This window comes from Aquarana catesbeiana, linkage group LG11, assembly GCF_042186555.1.
Source record: "Aquarana catesbeiana isolate 2022-GZ linkage group LG11, ASM4218655v1, whole genome shotgun sequence".
Lineage (NCBI taxonomy): Eukaryota > Metazoa > Chordata > Amphibia > Anura > Ranidae > Aquarana > Aquarana catesbeiana.
Genome location: NC_133334.1, coordinates 210978509 through 211001449, shown reverse-complemented (window position 1 = coordinate 211001449; position 22941 = coordinate 210978509). Strand labels below are relative to the sequence as shown.

The 22941-nt window shown below is 42.5% G+C and overlaps 1 protein-coding gene and 1 long non-coding RNA gene across 3 annotated transcripts in view; one reads left to right on the top strand and one right to left on the bottom strand.

Moving 5' to 3' along the window:
- Positions 1 to 21370, bottom strand: part of BBS1 (Bardet-Biedl syndrome 1) — a 67644-nt gene extending 46274 nt beyond the window's left edge. The window contains exons 1-2 of the mRNA XM_073605245.1: positions 21220 to 21370; positions 12680 to 12750 (exon numbers count right to left, since the gene is read on the bottom strand). Of these exons, the coding sequence (XP_073461346.1) occupies positions 12680 to 12750; positions 21220 to 21251 (103 nt within the window). The 5' untranslated portion in view covers positions 21252 to 21370. The remainder of the gene's footprint in view (positions 1 to 12679; positions 12751 to 21219) is intronic.
- Positions 20392 to 22183, top strand: LOC141112415 (uncharacterized). Of its 2 annotated transcripts, none has more exons than XR_012236596.1 (2): positions 20392 to 21262; positions 21851 to 22183. It is a non-coding gene; the product is annotated as an uncharacterized lncRNA (long non-coding RNA). The 2 variants fall into 2 exon arrangements; XR_012236595.1 differs by lacking the exon at positions 20392 to 21262 and adding an exon at positions 21344 to 21408.
- The last annotated feature ends 758 nt before the right edge of the window (positions 22184 to 22941 follow it).

Below are 22941 nucleotides of genomic sequence, written 5' to 3'. Positions count from 1 at the left end.
CTGTAAATTAGGTCAGTTTAACCACTTAAAGACTAAGCCTTTTTCTGACACTTGACACAGTACACACAAACACTGGTTAGGAACACATTTAACCCTTTGATCGATCTAGATGTTGACCCCTTCCCAGCCAGTGTCATTAGGACAGTGTTGGCGTATATTTTAAGCACTTATCACTGTATTAGTGTCAATGACTATAGCGCTGCGGCGCTAATTAGCGCTAATTACCGCAAATTAGCGCTAATTATTGCTAAAACGGTATTCACTATAGCTCTGGTAAAAAAAAAAATACTCCCAAAATCAAATATACTAAAGTTCCCTGAAAACAAATAGCGCCCAAACTCTTATGTCCTGTACACATGATAGGATTTTCCGATGGAAAATGTGTGATAGGACCTTGTTGTCGGAAATTCCGACCGTGTGTAGGCTCCATCACACATTTTCCATAGTAATCTCCGACACACAAAGTTTGAGAGCTTGCTATAAAATTTTCCGACAAAAAAATCCGTTGTCGGAAATTCCGATCGTGTGTACACAAATCCGACCTACAAAGTGCCATGCATGCTCAGAATAAATTAAGAAAAACGAAAGCTATTGGCTACTGCCCCGTTTATAGACCCGATGTACGTGTTTTATGTCACCACGTTCAGAACAATCGGATTTTCCGACAATTTTGTGTGACCCTGTGTATGCAAGTCAAGTTTGAGCCAACATCCGTTGGAAAAAATCCATGGATTTTGTTGTCGGAATGTCCGATCAATGTCCGACCGTGTGTACAGGGCATTACTCTGCTAAAACCTGGAGTAGTGCACATGGAAATAATGTTTAGAGCATGATATAATTGCCTAAAGGCCCCTTTCACACCGGGGCGGTTTGCAGGCGCTACTGCGCTAATAATAGCGCCTGCAAACCGACCCGAAACAGCCGCTGCTGTCTCTCGGGGCTTTCACACTGGAGCAGTGCGCTAGCAGGACGGGAAAAAAAGACCTGCTAGCAGCATCTTCGGAGTGGTGTATACACCGCTCCTGCCCATTAAAATCAACAGGAGCCGTCAGTGACATCATGATCGCCTCCACCAACAGCTCGCTCAGTGCACCTGCGCAGTTGTCTACAGCGCGCATGCGCCGTAGACATCGGTGCCCATTTTTAGGAAAATATCTCCTTAACCGTGTAGGTTAAGGAGATATTTCTTGCACCTACAGGTAAGCCTTAATCTAGGCTTACCTGTAGGTTAAAGTGGTCTGTAAGGGTTTACAACCACTTTAACCACTTCCCACCTGGCCACTGCACATAAACGGCCGGGTGGGCCATCTCTCCTTCTGAGTGAACGTTCAGGGACGTCCCTCAGAAGGAGCGGGATCGCGTGCGCAGCGGCGCGATCCCGATGCGCTCGTGTCATCCGGACACGGCGCATCTCCGATCGGTAGGAGGGCTCTGCGATTGGCCCTCCTGATCACATGACGGCCGTGTCGAATCACAGCCGTCATGTGATGTAAGCACAGAGCCAGTTGCTAGGCAATCGGCTCTCCTCTCCTCACACAGAAGTTGTCAGTGAGGAGAGGAGAGCGGATCGCTGCAGCCGGCTGGTGATCAGTGAGTATGAGCTGTTTTTTACAGCTTTTTACTCACTGATCACCAACCTAGTGACCTCCAGACATGTAAAAACACAAAGTAAACACAAAGTAAACACACAATGTCCCCAAAACACGTCCCCAAAACACATGTCCCCACATAGTAAAAACACCTGTCCCCCACATATGTCCCAGTAAAATCACATGCCCCAATGATTATCTGCACACATGTCACCTGCGCACATCTGTACATGATCATTTGCGCACATGTGTCCGTAATCACACAAACCAATTATTATACATTTAACGGGATTTTTTTACCAAAAACATGTAGCAGAATACGTTTTGGCTTAAATTTATGACAATATTTGATTTTATTGGATTTCTTTTAAAATAGAAAGAAGAAAATATTGTTTTTTTCCCCCAAATTTCCGCTCTTTTTCCGCTTATATCGCAAAATATAAAAAACGGAGTCGTGAATAAATACCACCAAAAGAAAGCTCTATTTGTGTGAACAAAATGATAAAAATTTAATTTGGGTAGAGCATTGCATGACCGCGCAATTGTCATTAAAAATGTGAGAGCGCTGAAAGCAGAAAATTGGTCTGGGAAGGAAGGGGGCGAAAGTGCCCAGTATTGAGGTGGTTAAAGAGCATTTTTTGGGAGTGAAAATCAACACTATTATAGTCCAGTGCAAGTTTTAGCCATTGATTCTAATGGTACAATTGTAACTTCCCTAAATAAATCCTTTTAATGTTGAGATAAAATGTATCTTTCTCTGAAATAAATTTTCCTTTGCAACATTGTTGCTTCTACTTCAACTATTTTGTTTTTAAGAATGCTAGAATGTGAAACGTTTTGATAAAATATATTTTTCTCTGTCACTTTCAATTGTTACTCTCCATATTACAACAGTCTTTACCCAAACTGACACAGGTGTCTTTACAAACCAAACACAATACCATTGCTGATGCAAATTTAAAATGAGTAACAATTTTTCGTGCATTTTATTATTTCCAAATAATTATAATTTGAGCCCGAAAAATGTGATATGTGTACCAACATCAGAAATCAAAATGGAATTCCCAAAAATTTGAGAGTAATGTCACTATTCTGCACTCACCCACAAAGAACCACCAAATATCACAGAATAAATCAAGAAGAATAACTCTTGAGTAATGTAATTCCATCACCTGTATGTCCAAAGAAATGCAGTATTTAAGTGTAGGGGGTTTTTACATGTGGCAGCTCTGTGGCTTTGAGGTTAGAACTTCTGCTTAGCATCTCTGAGCGTCTGGGTTCAAATCTCAAACATGCCGCTTCAATGTAGAGAAGTGGTCTCATCTTCTAGGTTCTAAAACTATGTCTAAATGTAGTATTTATGTGTAGGAGGGTTCCACCATCCTTGTAAATCTTGCCAGATACACTAGCTAGCCAAAAGTATTGAGACACCTGCCTTTACACACAAATGAACTTTAATTGCAACCCAGTCTTAGCCCGTAGGGTTAAAAATTGATTTGGCCCAACCTTTCCATCTAGAACAGCTTCTGTGAAGGCTAGAAAGGCTGTCCACAAGGTTTAGTGTGTCTGTGGGAATGTTTGACCATTCTTCCAGAAGTGCATTTTTGAGGCCAGGCACTGATGTTGGATGAGAAGGCCTGGCTCGCAGTCTCTGCTCTAATTCAGTCAAAAGGTGTTCTATCGGGTTGGGGTCAGGACTCTGTGCAGGCCAGTCAAGTTCCTCCACGCCAAACTCGCTCATCCAGCTTTATGGACCTTGATTTGTGCACTGGCAGTCATGTTGGATTAGGAAGGGCCATCCCCAAAGTGTTCCCACAAAGTTGGGAACATGAAATTGTCCAAAATGTCTTATTATGCTGATGCCTTAAGAGTTCCCTTCACTGGATCTAAGAAGCCAAGCCCAACCCCTGAAAAACAACCCCACATCAAAATCCCCCCTCCACCAAATGATTTGGACCAGTGCACAAAGCAAGATCCATAAAGACATGGATGAGTGAGTTTTTAGGTGGAGGAACTTAACTGGCCTGCACAGAGTACTGACCTCAACACAACAGAACACCTTGGGGATGAATTAGAGCAGAGACTGTAAGCCAGGCCTTCTTATCCAACCATCAGTGCCTGACCCCACAAATGTACTTATGGAAGAATGGTCAAACATTCCCATAGACACACTCCTAAATCTTGTGGACAGCCTTCCCAGAACAACGGAAGCTGTTATAGCTACAAAGGGTGGGCCAAATTAATTTTGAACCCTACAGACTAAGACTGGGATGCCATTACAGTTCATGTGCGTATAAAGGCAGACGTCCCAATACTTCGGACAGTATATTGTATATTGCTTGTGACACTGAACATGGCTATGAACTTAGGGCTGGTTCACACCACAGAGATGCAGACAACATGTGTGAAGTTGCCCGCTGGCTAAATGGGTAGCAATTCCGTCTAGCAGCACTGAGGTTGCTGGTTCAATTCCCCAACATGCTAATGCTTGTGTTAAAGTTTATATGTTCTCCCTGTGTGAGTTTCTCACCACAATCCAAAGACATGCTGGTATTTAATTTGTCTCCTGTCGAAATAGTCTCTAATGTAAGAAAGTTAGTTTTGGACTTTAGATTGGAAGCTCATTGCAGCCAGGGACTGATGTTAAAGTGATTGTAAGGGTTCGTTTTTTTTAATTTTTTAAATAACAAACATATCATACTTACCTCCACTGTGCAGCTCATTTTGCCCAGAGTGGCCCCAAACCTCGTCTTCTGGGGTCCCCCGGCGGATCTCGTGGCTCCTCCCCACATCAGATAACCCCCTAGGAGAAGCGCTTTCCCTAGGGGGTTACCTTGCGGGCGCACTCCCGAGTCCAGCATTTGGCATCCATAGCCGCCGAATGTATGACTCGGCCCCGCCCCCCAGCACTCGCATCATTGGATTTGATTGAGAGCAGCGGGAGCCAATGGCTGCGCTGCTATCAATCTATCCAATCAAGAGCCGAGAACCCCGGGGAGAGAGACAGCATGTCTCCACCGGGTCAAGTTCCAGGGCTCAGGTAAGTAAAATGGGGGGGGGGGGGGCGTTCACTGCCAGGTGTTTTTTCACATGAATGCAGTTTATTAGCACTAATCATGCCCAGGGACTTGGACATTTAAAATTGTAGGGTTTACACTGCACAGGTACATATGCTTAGAAAACTGTTGCTTTGTTTATGTGCATGCAAATGGACTTCGACCTTTGGCTTGTAGTTGGAGATTTGATGCACATAGCCAACGGCTAACACAGTTGCAAATAGTATTATGTTTTCCTGCTCATCAGGTGCAATCACTTTAGACATACATGAAGAGACAGATTGAAAGATACTGGTGGGCGTATGTCAGTGAGCTAACAATACAACCTCTTATATAAAGGGCTGCAGTAGTGGGGGGTTCGTTTGGTCTGAGAAGGCCAGGTTTTTGCTTTGATTTGTGGGGGAGAAGGAATGATATTGTGCATATTGACAAACGCCCAACTAGGACTGTTTGCTGAAATTCTTGTGCATTTTTTCCATCAAAAGTGGGTTAATGTGGCCATGCTGTCAATGTTGTGTGTGTATTGTTCCTGTCTGACCATGCAAACATGGTTTGGGAGCATGTGCTGACCTTCTACTTTTTGATCTCATTGCTTAATCATGTACACAGAAATGCAGCTTCTGTAAGAATAATGACTGTTAAGTAGGTTTCTATAATCTTGCAAATAAAAATGATGTGGGCTGGTGGGTAAGTAGTTGTAGTATGAAATGTTAACCATTATACACTGAAAGTAAAGCTGTGTCCACTCTAAGGTTTAGACAAATTTTAGATTGTAAGCTCCTATGAGCAGGGCCCTTAAAACCCAATTGCTAACGGTTTTGCTAAATGTTGCACCATATATTCCTGACCTGCCAGATTGCTCGGATAAGGGTCTGGTATGGATTTTGGGGGGGACCCTACACCATTTTTTTTTTTAATTTTGGCGTGGAGTTCCCCTTAATATCCATACCAGACTCAAAGGATTTGGTATGGACTGGTGGGGGGATCCTATGCCATTTTTCTCATGGATTTTTACTCTATATTGCCGGGAATCGGCAATTCATTACAGCCGCAAGCAATTTTAGAATGACATTTTTTTCCTTTAGAAATTTCATTTTGCTGCGGTACAGTAAAAAAAAAAAAAAAAAAAAAAAAAAAAAACACGGGAAAGATGCGCTACTTTACAGGCATACTACGGACACCCCCCAGGCACGATATTTAACCACTTGCTGCCCGCCGTCATATGACGACGGGACGGTGCAGCTGTTGTTCTGGGCCGCCCTCATATGACAGCGCAGCCTTCCAGGCAGCCCAGGGGGCATACGCGCGCCCGCCGCATCGCTCCGGTCCCGGTGCGCGTGCCCGGCGGCCGCGATGTCCGCCGGGCACCCGCGATTGCCCGGTAACCGAGCAGGACCGTGGATCTGTGTGTGTAAACACACAGATCCACGTCCTGTCAGATGGGAGGAGACCTATGGTGTGTTCCTTGTACAGAGGAACACCGATCAGTCTCCTCCCCTTGTGAATCCCCTCCCCCCACAGTTAGAATCACTCCCTAGCAACACAATTAACCCTATAGCGCCCCCTCCTGGTTAACCCCCTTCATTGCCAGTCACATTTATGCAGTAATCATTGCATTTTTATAGCACGGATCGCTGTATAAATGTGAATGGTCCCAAAAATGTGTCAAAATTGTCCGATGTGTCTGCCACAATATCGCAGTCACGATAAAAATCGCAGATCGCCGCCATTACTAGTAAAAAAAAAAATAATAATAAAAATGCTATAAATCTATCCCCTTATTTTGTAGACGCTATAACTTTTGCGCAAACCAATAAATATACGCTTATTGCGATATTTTTTACCAAAAATATGTAGAAGAATACGTATCGGCCTAAACTGAGGAAAAAATTTGTTTAAAAAAAAAAAAATTTGGATATTTATTATAGCAAAAAGTAAAAAATATTGTTTTTTTCAAACTTGTCACTCTTGTTTTGTTTATAGCACAAGAAATAAAAACCGCAGAGATGATCAAATACCACCAAAAGAAAGCTCTATTAGTGGGGGAAAAAAATGATAAAAATTTCATTTGGGTACAGTGTTGTATGACCGTGCAATTGTTATTCAAAGTGTGACAGCGCTGAAAGCTGAAAATTGGCTTGGGCAGGAAGGGGTGAAAATGCCCTGTATGGAAGTGGTTAAAGAAATTTTACATTTTTATTGTTTCCCTTTAGCATTATTAAAATCACTGCTCCTGAAAAAATGTCAGTTTTAAAAACATTTTTTTCCAATTGATACATGTGCCCTGGGGCAGGACCCAGGAGTCCATACACTTTTTAAGGCAAAGAACTTGCATATAAGCCTTCGGTGAGAACTTTGGATTTTGCAGGTTCCAGCCCCATTGACTTCCACTATTCCCACATACAGTGCCTTGCAAAAGTATTCATCCCCCTTGGCATTTTTCATGTTTTGTTGCCTCACAACCTGGAATTAACATGGATTGTTTGAGGATTTGCATCATTTAATTTACAGAACATGCCCACAACTTTGAAGATTTTTTTTTTATTGTGAAGCAAACAACATATAGGACAAAATAACAGAAAAGGTCAATGTGCATAACTATTCACCCCCCTAAAGTCAATACTTTGTAGAGCCACATTTTGCGGCTATCACAGCTCCAAGTCGCTTTGGATAAGTCTTTATGCGCTTGCCACATCTTACCACCGGGATTTTTGCCCATTCCTCCTTGCAAAATTGCTCCAGCTTCTTCAAATTGGATGGTTTGCGCTTGTGAACAGCAATCTTTGACTAGGCCATTCCAACACATTTACATGTTTCCCTTAAACCACTCAAGTGTTGCTTTAGCAGTGTGCTTGGGGTCATTTTCCTGCTGGAAGGTGAACCTCCGTCCTAGCCTCAAATCACACATAGAGTGGTACAGGTTTTGTTTAAGAATATCCCTGTATTTAGCACCATCCATCTTTCCCTCAACTCTGACCAGTTTCCCAGTCCCGACTGCTGAAAAACATCCCCACAGCATTATGCTGCCACCACCATGTTTCACTGTGGAGATGGTGTTCTTTGGGTGATGTGATGTGTTGGGTTTGCGCCAGACATAGCGTTTTCTTTGATGGCCAAAAAGTTCAATTTTTGTCTCATCAGACATACATTTTGGGAGTCTCCCACATGTCTTTTCGCAAACTCAAAACGTGCCATTTTGTTTTTTGCTGAAAGTAATGGCTTTCTTCTGGCCACTCTGCCATAACGCCCAACTCTATGGAGCGTACAGCTTATTGTCGTCCTATGTACAGATACTCCAGTCTCTGCTGTGGAACTCTGCAGCTCCTCCAGGGTTACCTTAAGTCTCTGTGCTGCCTCTCTGATAAATGCCCTCCTTGCCCGGTCCATGAGTTTTGGTGTGTGGCCGTCTCTTGGCAGGTTTGCTGTTGTGCCATGTTCTTTCCATTTGGTTCTGACAGATTTGATGGTGCGCCTAGGGATCATCAAAGATTTGGATATTTTTATTTTTATAACCTAACCCTGACTTGTACTTCTCAACAACATTGTCCCTTACTTGTTTGGAGAGTTCCTTGGTCTTCATGGCAGTGTTTGGTTAGTGGTGCCTCTTGCTTAGGTGTTTTCTAATTTTACTTCACCAACTTAGACTATTGTGTTCTGATGCATCACATATAATTCAGATTAAAAAAACATCGAACCAAAGGCTGTAATGTAACAAAATAGGTAAAAAGCCAAGGGGGGTGAATACTTTTGCAAGGCACTGTATGTGATCTGACAGGCATGTTCCCCGGCAATAGCGCTGCTTTCCATTTGCATTAGCGCCCAGTTTCTGAGAGTTGAAGTCTTAATTGACCACTATTTTCTGAGACTACAGGATCATTTATTGGCGCTATAGTAAATGACCCACAAAGTGTCAGTTAGTGTCAGATTGCCCGCCATACTATCGCAGTCCTGCTATAAGTCGCTGATCGCCGCCATTAGTTACACCATAGTTTGTAGATGATATAACTTTCACGCAAGCCAATCAATATATGCTTATCGGGATTTTTATTTACCAAAAATATGTAGCAGAATACATATTGTACTAAATTTATGAAGAAATTAGATTTTTTTAATTTTATTGAATAAGTTTTATTAGAGAAGGTAAAAATTATTGTTTTGTTTTTTTTTCAAAATTATCAATCTTTTTTCGTTTATAGCGCAAAAAATAAAAAGTCCAGTGGTGATCAAATACCAACAAAAGGAAGCTCTATTTATGTCAAAAAGGATATAAATCTCATTTGGGTACAGTGTTGCATGACTGTGCAATTGTCAGTTAAAGTAAAGCGGTGCCAAAAAGCAAAAAATAGCCTGGTCAGGAAGGAGGGTAAATCTTCTGTAGCTGAAGTGGATACTGAACACATCCACTAACAATCACAGCTCTGCGGGAAAAGTAAGTGAGCTCATAGACTAATAACATTAAAAAAAGCTAATTGGAGCCAGTAGTTTGCACATCTAATGTGATTGTTTGGATGTGTGGTTTAGCGCTACTTTGAATAATAAAAGATACTCTAACATTTTAAGATTGCTGTTCATAAGAAGCATCAGCTGACATGAATCATGTCTCCTAAAAATGAGCGGCGGGGGGAATCCCAAAGATGAGGTAAGGGAAAGTGTAACCTCTCTTTTTTTTTTTTTTTTTTTAAACAAAAAAGACTTTTATATCACTTTAATGATCATTTTCCAGAGTAGCTATCTATCTATCTATCTATCAATATATCGTACCAAGCGTGGCTAGGCTTCTTTAAGAAACTGTAGATATGACTGTGCAAAAGATGTACTGTATACTCCCCCCCAATATTTGGTTTTCCCCACTCTGATGCATAGCTGGCGTGTGGGCTCCACCTTAATGACAGTTAAAGTGGTTGTAAACCCTTTACAACCACTTTTTGCTACAGGTAAGCCTATAATAAGGCTTACCTGTAGCTACCCTGGATATCTCCTAAACCTGCACAGTTTAGGAGATATCCCCATGTTTCTGCATGTGCCAATGTCATCGGCACATGCGCACTGAAGTGCCGTTGCTTCAGTTAGTGTGCTGTTACCGGCGGCTCCCTCGCGTATGCACGGGAGTGACGTCATCGCGGCTCCGGCCAATCACAGCCGGAGCCCGCGATACCCGGAAGTAACTCAAGGAATGATGTTGCCGGCCGGAGCGGGGTACGAGGACCGATGCCGGGGCTTCGATATAAAGTAAGTAATTCATAATGAGCTAGTATGCTATGCATACTAGCTCATTATGCCTTTGTCTTGCAGTTTTTTGTTTTTTTGTGGGTTTACAACCACTTTAACTACCTGAACCCACAAAAAGCACACTTAAAAACGGGAGACATTGCAGTTAATTTACAAAAGAAGCAAAGACTGTTTACCTTGTAGAGGGATTGTACACTTTGCAAAGTGTATGTCAACTTAGGCCCCTTTCACACGATTGGACTGTTCAGGTCCGCCTGTCAGTTTTGACGGCGGACCTGAACGGGAGCTCCATGTTAGCCTATGGAGCGACGGATGTCAGCGGAGACATGTCCGCTGACATTCGACCCTGTCCAATCCGCTAAAAGCAGATGGATGGCCCTACTTCCGGATCCGTCGCTGGTGGATCGGATCGGGTGAGATCTCATGAAAACGGACATGCTGTCCGTTTTCATCCGATCCCTCCATAGGCAGCAGCGGCGCCTGACAAGCCCCTCCCCGCTCAGTGAGCAGAGAGGGACCTGTCATCCGCCGGCTCCGTGGAAGCGGAGTCTGCCTCGTGTGAAAGGGGCCTTACAGTGAATGTTTGTTTGCACATGATTGATTTGATCACATCTTCACCTTATTTACCAAGCTCAGTGAACATTCACTTTGCTACATAAACAGCTTTCTCCTTTAGCAAATCATTGTGTGAGGTCAGGAAATTGACAAGTCAGTTTTTAAAATAGCAGCCATATTTTAATCCTAACAGTTTCCTTTTAATTATCATTAGTAACTGAAGGTAAATAAAGACCGATCCTAGCACTGACAATTTGATAAATGAAGAAACTGCTTTTACAAATTAGAAAGAAGTAAAAAATAAAAAAAATGTATGGCTCTCCGACAGAAAAATGTCATATAGAATACCAAACTTGTCAACTCCTCCTTAAAAAGGCCAATTTGATCTCTGCAATAAGCATCTTATTTTAATCCATTTCTCATAATCCCTTGAAATCTTCTTTAACCGCTTCAGCTCCGGAACATTTTATGCCCTTCCTGACCAGAGCACTTTTTGCGATTCAGCACTGCGTCACTTTAACTGACAAATGCGCGGTCGTGCGACGTTGCACCCAAACACAATTGACATCCTTTTTTTCCCACAAATAGAGCTTTCTTTTCGTGGTATTTGATCACCTCTGCGGTTTTTATTTTTTTGCGCTATAAACAAAAAAAAGAGCGACAATTTTTTTAAAAAATGCAATATTTTTTACTTTTTGCTATAATAAACATCCCCCAAAAATATATAAAAAAAACTTTTTTTCCTCAGTTTAGGCCAATATGTATTCTTCTACATAGTTTTGGTAAAAAAAATTGCAATAAGCGTATATTGTTTGGTTTGCGCAAAAGTTATAGTGTCTACAAAATAGGGGTTGGTTTTATGGCATTTTTATTATAATTTTTTTTTTTTTTATTAGAAAAGGCAGCGATCTGCAATTTTTTTTTTCGGGTCAGTGACATTATGGCGGACACAACGGACACTTTTGACACTATTTTGGGACCATTGTCATTTATACAGCGATTAGTGCTGCACTGATTACTGTGTAAATGACACTGGCAGTGAAGGGGTTAACCACTAGGGGGCGATGAAGGGGTTAAGTGTGTCCTAGGGAGTGATTCTAACTGTGGGGGGATGGGCTACTAATCACATGAAAGCGATCACTGCTCCCAATGACAGAGAGCAGTGATCTCTGTCATGACACAAGCCAGAACGGGGAAATTCCTTGTTTACATAGGCACTTCCCCATTCTGAGGCTCCGTGACATGATCGCCGGGAGACATCGTGTCCACCAGTCCTGCGGGCACGGTAACACTGTATGCGGCGTGCCGGCACCTGCTATCCCCACCTCTTAAAGGGGATGTACAGGTACGCCCATTTGCCCACCGCTGCCATTGTGCCGACGTATATCGGGGTGTAGCGGTCGGCAAGTGGTTAACCATGTGGCATGACCATGAAACAATAATACTCCAACTTGTGACTACCTCCCTGATGACTCCATATAACACAACAAAGCAAAGCATTTCAGTTTCTGCAAATTACCAGCTTCTTGACCATGTGACACACCTGTAAACAATATATCTATCAGGCTACATAACACATGCTAACTCTATAAGATGTACAAGTGGCTCCTTTGATAAATTAATCAGTTATCAATTATCATTCAAAAACATGAATAATTTAAAGTGTATCTATGGTTACATAGTTATTCTAGTTGAAAAAAGACATCTAGTTCAACCAATAAAAGGGGAAAAAAAAAAAAAAGAAAAACCATATACACAATCCTATACCCACAGTTGATCCAGAGGAAGGCAAAAACCCCCAGCAAAGCATGATCCAATTTGCTCCAGCAGGGGAAAAAATTCCTTTCTGATCCCCCGAGAGGCAATCGGATATTCCCTGGATCAACTTTACCTATAAATGTTAGTATCCAGTTATATTATGTATATTTAGGAAAGAATCAAGGCCTTTTTAAAAGTAATCTACTGAGCTGGACAGAACCAGCTCTTGAGGGAGTCTATTCCCCACTTCTACAGCTCTTACTGTGAAGAAACCTTTCCATATTTGGAGATTAAATCTCCATCGGTCAAATATAAAATCCCATATTCATTCTCACAACACGTTTCAATTATTTCTAGCCTATTCTAATTAAAGGGGTTGTAAACCTTCATGTTTTTTCACCTTAATGCATCAATTTTCGTTGCCTATCTTAGGACTCGTTCTATCTTTTGTAGGTGAGGTCTCCAGAACTTGAGATCTACCAATGTACTTACCAATGCAGGATGATAATGAATTCAGACCTGCAACAGGATCGTAATGGGCATCCAACCATTTTGAGGACTCACTGAGGAAAAGTAAATAAATAAATAAAATCACATCATACAATCAAACAATAACAGGGGATGACTAAAATATTCAAATGCAGAATCATTTGATTATTATGCACAATTTATCTGCAAAAAAACATGCTTAGAATAAATCATATTTAAAGTCAAGTTAGCCATTTGCCAGAAATGTAATAGGCCAACCCAGCTTTTTAAAAATATTATAGGAGAAAAAAAATGCTTTCTGAGTTTCTAACATTTTAATTAGCAGAAACATTTATGGGAAGGTTCGACTGCATAACTTAAAGCCCAGTTCCAGGCAAAAACAACTCCCTCCTGTCCCGCCTGAGGGATGTAGACCATTTCCTATTGGCTGTTGAGCTGTGGGTCCTCTCAGGAACCAGAAAAGTGACCTTATTCTGACACCAATTGTTGTAATAATGACTTTCGGTCAATTCTCAATAATTTGCGGCACTGAGCACTTGCAGCTCTCAATGCACCCTTTGTGAAATATCTACCTTGGCGCTGATCCATTTCATGGAATGAATAAGCAAGGTGGTGATGGCAGGCATAGTAAAAGGGTTCTCTTCCTGTCTTCTCAACCAGACCATGGAGGTTATTTATGAAAGGCAAATCCACTTTGCACTACAACTGCACTGCAAGTGAAGTCGCTGGAAATCTGAGGGGTAGATCTGAAATGAGGGGAAGGTCTGCTAATTTTATCATCCAATCATGTGTAAGCTAAAATTATGTTTTTTACTTTCCTTGCATGTCCCCTTCAGATTTACAGCGACTGCACTTCCAAGTGCACTTGCAGGTTCTACAGGACTAAGGATGATCTTGGGCATGTTGTTTGGATATACCGTATTTATCGGCGTATAACATGCACAGGTGTATAGCGCGCACCTTCACTTTAAGAGGGAAGTTTCAGGGAAAAAAAATACAATTTTAAATAAAGAACTGTGAAGCAAAATAAGGGTCAGTGCTCATCTGCAGCCTCACCATTGCAATCAATGCAGCCTCTGAATGCAGCCTCTCCATTGCCATTAATGCAGACTCACATGTGCCATCAATGCAGACTCACATGTGCCATCAATGCAGACTCACATGTGCCATCAATGCAGACTCACATGTGCCATCAATGCAGACTCACATGTGCCATCAATGCAGACTCACATGTGCCATCAATGCAGACTCACATGTGCCATCAATGCAGACTCACATGTGCCATCAATGCAGACTCACATGTGCCATCAATGCAGACTCACATGTGCCATCAATGCAGACTCACATGTGCCATCAATGCAGCCTTACCATTGCATTAAATGCAGCCTTACCATTGCATTAAATGCAGCCTTACCATTGCATTAAATGCAGCCTTACCATTGCATTAAATGCAGCCTTACCATTGCATTAAATGCAGCCTTACCATTGCATTAAATGCAGCCTTACCATTGCATTAAATGCAGCCTTACCATTGCCATCAGTGCAGCCTCGTCAATGCCCATCTGCAGCCTCGAAGGGGGCGGGACGAGCGCCGACAGATTACATACAAGAGAATCTCCTGTTTACTCGGCGGCCTCTTTAATACCAAGTCCCGCCTCCTATCATAGGCAGAACAGTCGTCCAATGGCAGCTCAGGAGACAGGACTTCCTATTACAGATGCCACCTCACTCGTTCCGCCCTCACCCTGTCCATCCGAGGCATAGGGCCACAAAAGATATATATATCCAAATTACCGGGGGGGCCGTATTAAACTGAAACGTGGACTGCAATTGGCCCACGGGCCAGACTTTGGACATGCCTGGTTTAGATGGATGGCCATATCTTGGTAATTTTGCAGTTGTGTCATACTCTTTCCATTTTTAGATGATGGATTGAACAGTGCTCCGTGAGATGTTCAAAGCTTGGGATATTTTTTTATAACCGAACCCTGCTTTAAACTTCTCCACAACTTTACCCCCGACCTGTCTTGTGTGTTCCTTGCCCTTCATGATGCTGTTTGTTCACTAAGGTTCTCTAACAAACCTCTGAGGGCTTCACAGAACAGCTGTATTTATATGGAGTCTAAATTACACACAGGTGGACTCTATTTATTAATTAGGTGACTTCTGAAGGCAATTGGTTCCACTAGATTTTAGCTAGGGGTATCAGATTAAAAGGGGGCTGAATACAAATGCACGCCACACTTTTCAGATAATTATTTGTAAAAAAATGTAAAAACCATTTATCATTTTCCTTCCACTTCACAATTATGTGCCACTTGCCACAATTATGTGCCACACTATTATGTGCCACTGTGTTGGTCGATCACAAAAAATCCCAATAAAATACATTTATGTTTTTGGTTGTAACATGACAAAATGTGGAAAATTTCAAGAGATATGATTACTTTTTCAAGGCACTGTAGGAAAGAATCCAGTCCTTTTTTTTAAAGCAATCTACTGAGCTGGCCAGAACCAGCTCTTGAGGGTGTCTATTCCACATCTTCACAGCTCTTTCTGTGAAGAAATCTCAGTAGATGCATCTGAGAAAATGTGATCCGATTTGTTGCAAGGGAAACTGAAGTTTAGCATTGTGCAATGTGGTATGTGAACCCCATCTAAGGCCGGCCATAGACGGTTGGAATTTCGTACGGTTCAGTGGGAACCAGGCCGAGATTCGAACAGTGTATGGGCAGGCTGAATGTACCAAGTTGATCGATCGATCAACTTGGGTACAATCAGCCTGCCGGATTCACTTGTGATTATCGCTAGCGGCTGCTAACAATAATCTTTGTCTTCTCCCGGTGGGGATGGCCCCTAACCCCCCCCCGGAGAGTTTCCCCTGTCAGCACTGTCTGTGTTGATGGGGAAATCGTGCAAATTTCTTTCCAACCATGGGTTGCAGGAAATAAATTCACACTGTCTATGGCATGTTGAGATTTTTTCAGGACTCCCATTTTGATCGTCAGTTGGTAGCTGATAGTCCCAGTCCTTAGTTGTCTCTGATAACTGTCTTTGTAAGGTCTTGCCTTTTATGGTGGGGGGAGCTACAGACACCAGTCGATCATATAAGCTGTTTACCACTGAGAGAACATCACATTTGGTATATGGTTTGTCTGTAGAAGTAACTTGAAAGCCAAATGAGTCTTCATAAGCTCAGATCTATCTGCATAGGTGGTTTATCCATGCCCAGATGTAAGTCCTTAACTCCTGTGGCATCGTCAGGTTGAAATTCTTTTATGACAGCGGCATTGTTTGAGGCAATCTTACAGAGTCTGAGGTTGGCTACAGAAAGCCTAATTTGTGTCCTTTGGAGCAAGCTGATGGCTTCCTCATCTAGGGGTAAACATTTGAGTCAGTCATCAACATAGAAGTCTCTCTCATGAAATGTCTGCTCCATACTCCCTTTCGCCATCAACAGCAGTCCTTCATTGGCTGTATTTTGCAACAGTAAGGCCCCTTTCACACTGGGGCGGTTTGCAGGCGTTATTGCACTAAAAATACCGCCTGCAAACCGCCCCTAAACAGCCTCCGCTGTTTGTTCAGTGTGAAAGCCCGAGGGCTTTCACACTGAAGCGGTGCACTGGCAGGACGGTAAAAAAAGTCCTGCGAGACGCATCTTTGGAGCGGTGAAGGAGCGGTGTGTTCACCGCTCCTGCCCATTGAAATTAATGGGAGCGCGGCTATACCGCGGTAATACCGCGGCTATACCGCGGTAATACCGCGGCTATAGCCGCGCTGTACGAGTGGGTTTAACCCTTTTTCGGCCGCCAGCGGGGGTTAAAACCGCACCGCTAGCGGCCGAATACAGCCGCAAAAACGACAGTAAAACAGCGCTAAAAATAGCGCTGTTTTACCGCCGACGCCCCCACCACCCCAGTGTGAAAGGGGCCTAAGTGAGGGACTGTTACCAAAGAAATGCACTTTCATGTGGTATTCTACAAACTTCATTGTTTACGCTGTTGTCATGATGCCACAGAAATCTGAGAAAGTTCCTATGGTCTTCTTGTACAATAAAACAATGAAACATCTGTAAACCCCCCTATCGTTTTCAGCCAAGGAAGCTGCCATCTTTGCCTCTGTTTAATCTAAAACTGCCATGATGCTGCACATGTGATTAGTTATGATGCAAGCCACTGGATGGTTTGACAGTTTGGTTGAGTGCACAACCAATGGGAGTGTTACATTTCCGGCACGTGCCCAAAATGAAATGGTTTTATGGATGGGTATACTTCCGCTTTAAATGTCAGCTGTAATGGCAACTGGCTATCTTCTGAACCAGGGTAAATTGAGACCAGTAAGGAGAACATCATTTAGATACATCTTGATACTTGCAATAAAGTTGAACACTACCCCAATTTGTTTTGGCGGGTGATACTCCCCAAAGCAAGAGATATCAAAATCACAGTATTCAGAATCCCCGATTTTAGTGATCAGAATACTTTGAAGTGCAAAGGAGCGTTTTAGGGTCTTTTAGACCCGAGATCCCTCCATAAAGAGCACCTGACACTGCCTATTACTGTCACAAGGGATGTTTAAATTCCTTGTGACAGCAATAAAAGTGATCAGATTCATTTTTTTTCAACTACTTAAGGACCAAGCCTCTTTTTGACACAAGTTAAAAATCAGTTGTTTTTTTTTCCAGACACCCTAGAGAATAAAATGGCGGTCCTTGTAATACTTTATGCCACACCGTATTTGCGCAGCAGTCTTACAAGCGCAATTTATTTGGAAAAAATACACTTTTTTAACTTAAGAAATAAGACAACAGTAAAGTTAGCCCAATTTTTTTTATATTGTGAAAGATAATGTTACGCAGAGTAAATTGAGACTCAACATGCCACGCTTCAAAATTGCGCCCACTCATGGAATGGCGACAAACATTGACCCTTAAAAATCTCCATAGGCGACGTTTAAAAATGTTTACAGGTTACATGTTTAGAGTTACAGAGGAGGTCTAGTGCTAGAACTATTGCTTTTGCCCTAACGATCGTGGCAATACCTCACATGTGTAGTTTGAACACTGTTTTCATATGCGGGCACGACTTACGTATGTGTTCGCTTCTGCGCACAAGCTTGGCAGGACGGGGTGCTTTAAATTTTTTTTTTCCTTATTTTACTTTTTATTTTATTTTTTTACACTGTCCTTTTAAGAAAAAAAAACGTGGGTCTTTTATTCCTATTACAAGGAATGTAAACATCCCTTGTAATAAAAAAAAAAAAAAAAAAAACTGACAGGACCTCTTAAATGTGAGATCTGGGGTCAAAAAGACCTCAGATCTAACATTTACACAAAAATGCAATAAAAATTAAAAAATGAAATGTTTTTTCCACTTTAAGACCATTGGGCGGAAGTGACGTTTGACGTCGCTTCCGCCATTCAATGTTATGGAGCCGAGCGGGGGCCATCTTTCCCTCATTCGGCTCCATGTCTCAGAGGAGAAATGACACCATCGTCTCCGCCTCTACCGACGGCTCCAGCAAGTGGCGGAGATGACTGGAACGTGGCGGGAGGGGGGGGCCCCCTCCCGCCCCAGTAAAAGTGATCTCACGGCAAATACGCCACGGAGACCACGTTTATCTGAAAGCCAGCCGCTTGCCGTTTGTTGAAAATGCCGGGGTTATGGTAGCTATCTGCTGCCATAACAATGGTATTTAGCGCCAAAGTACTGATGTACAATGACGGCAAATTGTGCTAAGTGGTTAAAGGGACTGTGTTAAAAAAATAAATAAAAGAAAATAAATAAGAAAAAAAAAAAAAGTTTGAAAAGCGCCCCCGTCCCCGCGTGCTCACACAGCAAAGAAAACGCATACACAAGTCGCGACCGCAAATGTAAACAGTGTTTAAATCACACATGTGAGGTATTGCTGCTATCGTCAGAGTGTGAGCAATAATTGTAGCACAAGACCTCCTCTGTAACTGTATCCTGGTAACTGTTAACATTTTTTAAAGTGTCGCCTACGGAGATTTTTAAGTACCGTCGTTTGGCATGCAATTTTCAGTCGTAACATATTTGGTATCTATTTACTTGGCGTAACATCCTCTTTCACAATATTAGGGCTGCAACTAACGATTATTTTCATAATCGATTAGTTGGCCAATTATGGTTTAGATGAATCGTATAATAACCTTTAAAAAGTGTGGTGTATAATTTGATATGTAAAGTTTAACCACTTCAGCCCCAGAAGAATTTACCCCCTTCCTGACCAGGCCATTTTTTGAGATACGCCACTGCGTCACTTTGACAATTGCGCGGTTGTGTGACATTGCACCCAAACAAAATTGATGTCCTTTTTCCCCACAAATAGAGCTTTCTTTTAGTGGTATTTGATCACCTCTGCGGTTTCTATTTTTTGCGCTATAAACAAAAAAGTCCAACAATTTTGAAAAAAAACACAATATTTTGTATTGTTATAATAAATATCCCCAAATTTTTTCCTCGGTTTAGGCCGATATGTATTCTTCTACATATTTTTGGTAAAAAAAAAAATAAAAAAAAAAAAAAATAAATAAATCGCAATAAGCGTATATGGATTGGTTTGCACAAAAGTTATAGCGTCTACAAAATAGGGGATAGTTTTTTGGCATTTTTATTATTTATTTTTTTTACTAGTACTTTTTTTTTTACTGCCAGTGATCAGCGATTTTATCGTGACTGCGACATTGCAGGAGACAGATCGGATACTTTTGACACTTTTTTTGGGACCAGTGACATTTATACAGCGATCAGAGCTAAAACTTGCCACTGATTATTGTATAAATGTCATTGGCAGGGAAGGGCTTAGCACTAGGGGGCGATCAAGGGGTTAAATGTGTTTCCTAGGTTTGTTCTAACTGTAGGGGAGGAGACCGATCAGTGTTCCTACTTAGTATGAGCACACGATCTGTCTCTACTCCCCTGAGAGAACCGGGATTTGTGTGTTTACACACACAGATCCCAGTTCTCGCTCTGTCATGAGCGACCGCGGGTGCCAGCAGTCATTGAGCCCACGCATTGGCTCCAGGCGCTCCTGCTTAAGCGTCTTAAAGAGGCGACGTACGGCTATGACAGCTTGCGCAGGGGAGCCATTCTGCCGCAGTATAAGGGCCCTTTCACACTGGGGTGGGGGCGGCGTCAGCGGTAAAGCGTCGCTATTGTAAGCGGCACTTTACTGTCGGTATGCGGCCGTTAGCGGGGGCGGTTTTACCCCCCCGCTAGCGGCCGAGAAAGGGTTAAAAACCACCGCAAAGCGCCTCTGCTGAGGCGCTTTGCCGGTGGTATAGCCGCACTGTCCCATTGATTTCAATGGGCAGGAGCGGTGAAGGAGCGGTATACACTCCGTTCCTTCACCGCTCCGAAAGATGCTGCTAGCAGGACTTTTTTTCCTGTCCTGCTAGCGCACCGCTCGACTGTGAAAGCCCTCGGGGCTTTCACACTGGAGACAAAGCAGCGGCACTTTCGGGTCGGTTTGCAGGCGCTATTATTAGCGCAATAGCGCCTGCAAACCGCCTCAGTGTGAAAGGGCCCTAACTGCGGCGGCTGGTCGGGAAGCGGTTAAAAAAATAAAAAGGCAATTCTTAAATATCTATATGCAGTGTTAAATATAAATAACCACTTATATGGTTAGGGAGGAAAATCTCTAATCCACTCTGAGAACAACAGACAGAAGAGATATACTCTATATACTATTAGAGGGTGAATCCGGTAAATATCATCCGACTCAGAGATCACATTTTTTATTTAAAGAAAAAAAAAATAAAATTAAAGCCTGTTTTGCCGATTTTCAGACAGAATTGTAATATATTATATGCTGGCCATACAAAAAAACAATGTCTTCCTTCAAAAAAAGAGCAGATTATTACTTTTTAATTCAAAAAAGTGTATTTTTTTCCAAAAAAATTGCGTTTGAAAGACCGCTGCGCAAATGTAAAATATTGCAACGACCGCCATTTTATTCTCCAGAGTCTTTGCTAAATATATATATTATTTGGGGGTGCTAAGTAATTTTCTAGCAAAAAAAACAAAAAACAAAACAGATATTAACTTGTAAACAACAAGTGTCAAAAATTGGCTCGGTTCTTAAGTGGTTAAACACAGCATTGTGATCTGAACACACAGAGAACTATTTTTTTTCTGCCATTGCATTTTCCCATGAAGAAAATAAAGCAGGGCACTGCACATGGTGTGAATGGGATCTCCCATGGCTGGTGTCACAGCTGATCACATGTGCAGCACCATAGCAACTGCAGTTCCCAAACACAGAATAAGGTGGCAGATTGGCTGGAAAGGATAAGAGAGGCTTTAGAGAGCCCCGGATGTGTGAACAGGGACATAATCCTGCGCCTGTCAGATTACTATATTCAATTTCAGGACACAACTCAGAAACAACATACACTCCGAGCCCAGCAATGAACACAGACTTCACCTACTCCAGCTATAGTAACCTCCCCCCCCCCCCCCCCTAACACACACACACATACATACATACATACATACATACATACATACAAGCTGCATGCTCACCCCTCTCGGCTGCTGTCGGATGAGGAGGACATAATCAGCTCAGGTAACCGTCTCCGCTATAGTAGCGGCTAGTTGCTACCCAGTAGAAACAACCTGGTGATGTCAGCAGATCATGTGACTCGTTTTGGTCACATGGTACAGAGCACGACAGGAAGTAGTGCTCAGTGCTGCTCTGCAAAAGGGAAAAGTGTATGTACATGGCTGTTTTCTGCTGGAACTTCTGCCAGGGAGCAGGACTGTCTCTCACTGTGTACTCCCACATAGAGAAAGAGAGAGGCACAACAGAAAAAGTCTTTCTGTTTATTTGCACACCATTGAACTTACAGTGGCCACATGCTTGGTCATATTTTCATATTAATATTTGCATTTATTATCATTGTTGTACACTAGCACTGTGTATTAGCTTTTTAGCATTTGGGTTTGTTTGCACTATGGTATATTTACCCTTTTTTCACACAGAAAAAGACACACATCATATAATTTTATCTGCATTAAATTTGGCTCAGAACTTGTGTAATTCATATGTATTTGTGTTTAAAGGGATGAGGTGTGTGTGGCTCTTTGTGTGTGTGGGTGTCTGGCTCTTTCTTTGTGAGGGGCAGAAAAAATAATTTTGTTCTTTTCTTTGCAGAACTGCTGTGAAGATTGCTTTAAGGATGGCGCCCAGGAACAGGAAGATTCCAAAGAGATACCTGGATGGGGTAAATACGTCAAATAACGATGGTCAGAAGTAGGGAGCGAAGAAGACGACGGCTGAGTTATCAGTAAACACTACCGTGTAGGGAGTATCTGCACCTCCATCCGCTGCGCTCCCCCCCCCCCCTTTTTTTTTCCTTCCTCCCTATCCTCCTCTTGGTCAGTTCTGCTCAGTCCCATCTTCCTCCGCCTATCCATGTTTCATAATGTTAAATTTATTCATGTTCACTTTTAATACAATTTGAAATAAAACCTGTTTTTCTAACTATATGCTTTTACTGTTCTCCTGTAAAAATAATTTTTTCTTCGTTTTTTATAAAATTTGTAAATACGTTTTCTCCTTCATTGATGAGGGGGCACTTATAGGCAGCACTGATTGGCATCCCTGGTGGGCTCTAGTGGGCATCCGTCATGGGTCTGCACTGATAATCAGTATGCTGATTATCAGCACAGACCCCCCCTCCCTGTCAGGAAAGCCACTGATCCGCTCTCCTCTACTCATGCCCTGTCAGCGCAAGTAGAGGAAAAGCCGTTAAAAAGCACTTTCTGGTTACCATATAATCAGCTGTGATTGTACACAGCTGATCACATGATAAAGAACCTGCGCCATAGGCTCTTTACCGTGATAGATGCAGTGTGTCAGAGCGACACACCACACTACCGATTTGCCCTCGTGGCTTATCCTGCTGGACGTCATATGATGCCCAGTCAGGATAACATAACCACTTTGAGACCATCATTCTCATAGTTGCCAACAGTCCCGAATTTCCTGGGACAATCCTGATTTTGGGACCCTCGTCCCGATCGGAGGCTGTCCCAAATCGGGATTTGCCCAGGGAAATTTGGGAATGTTTGCATTTTACATTTTTATGGTAACAGGCTTCAGTAAAATGGCGGCCGGTTCCTACGCCGCCGCTAGAACACTCCCCCTTGTGTTCAGTAGAGAGAGGAAGGTGGCTCGATCCGTGCAGCCAATGAATCGCTTCTCCTCTCGCACGGATCGGCCCCTCCCCTCTACACTGAACA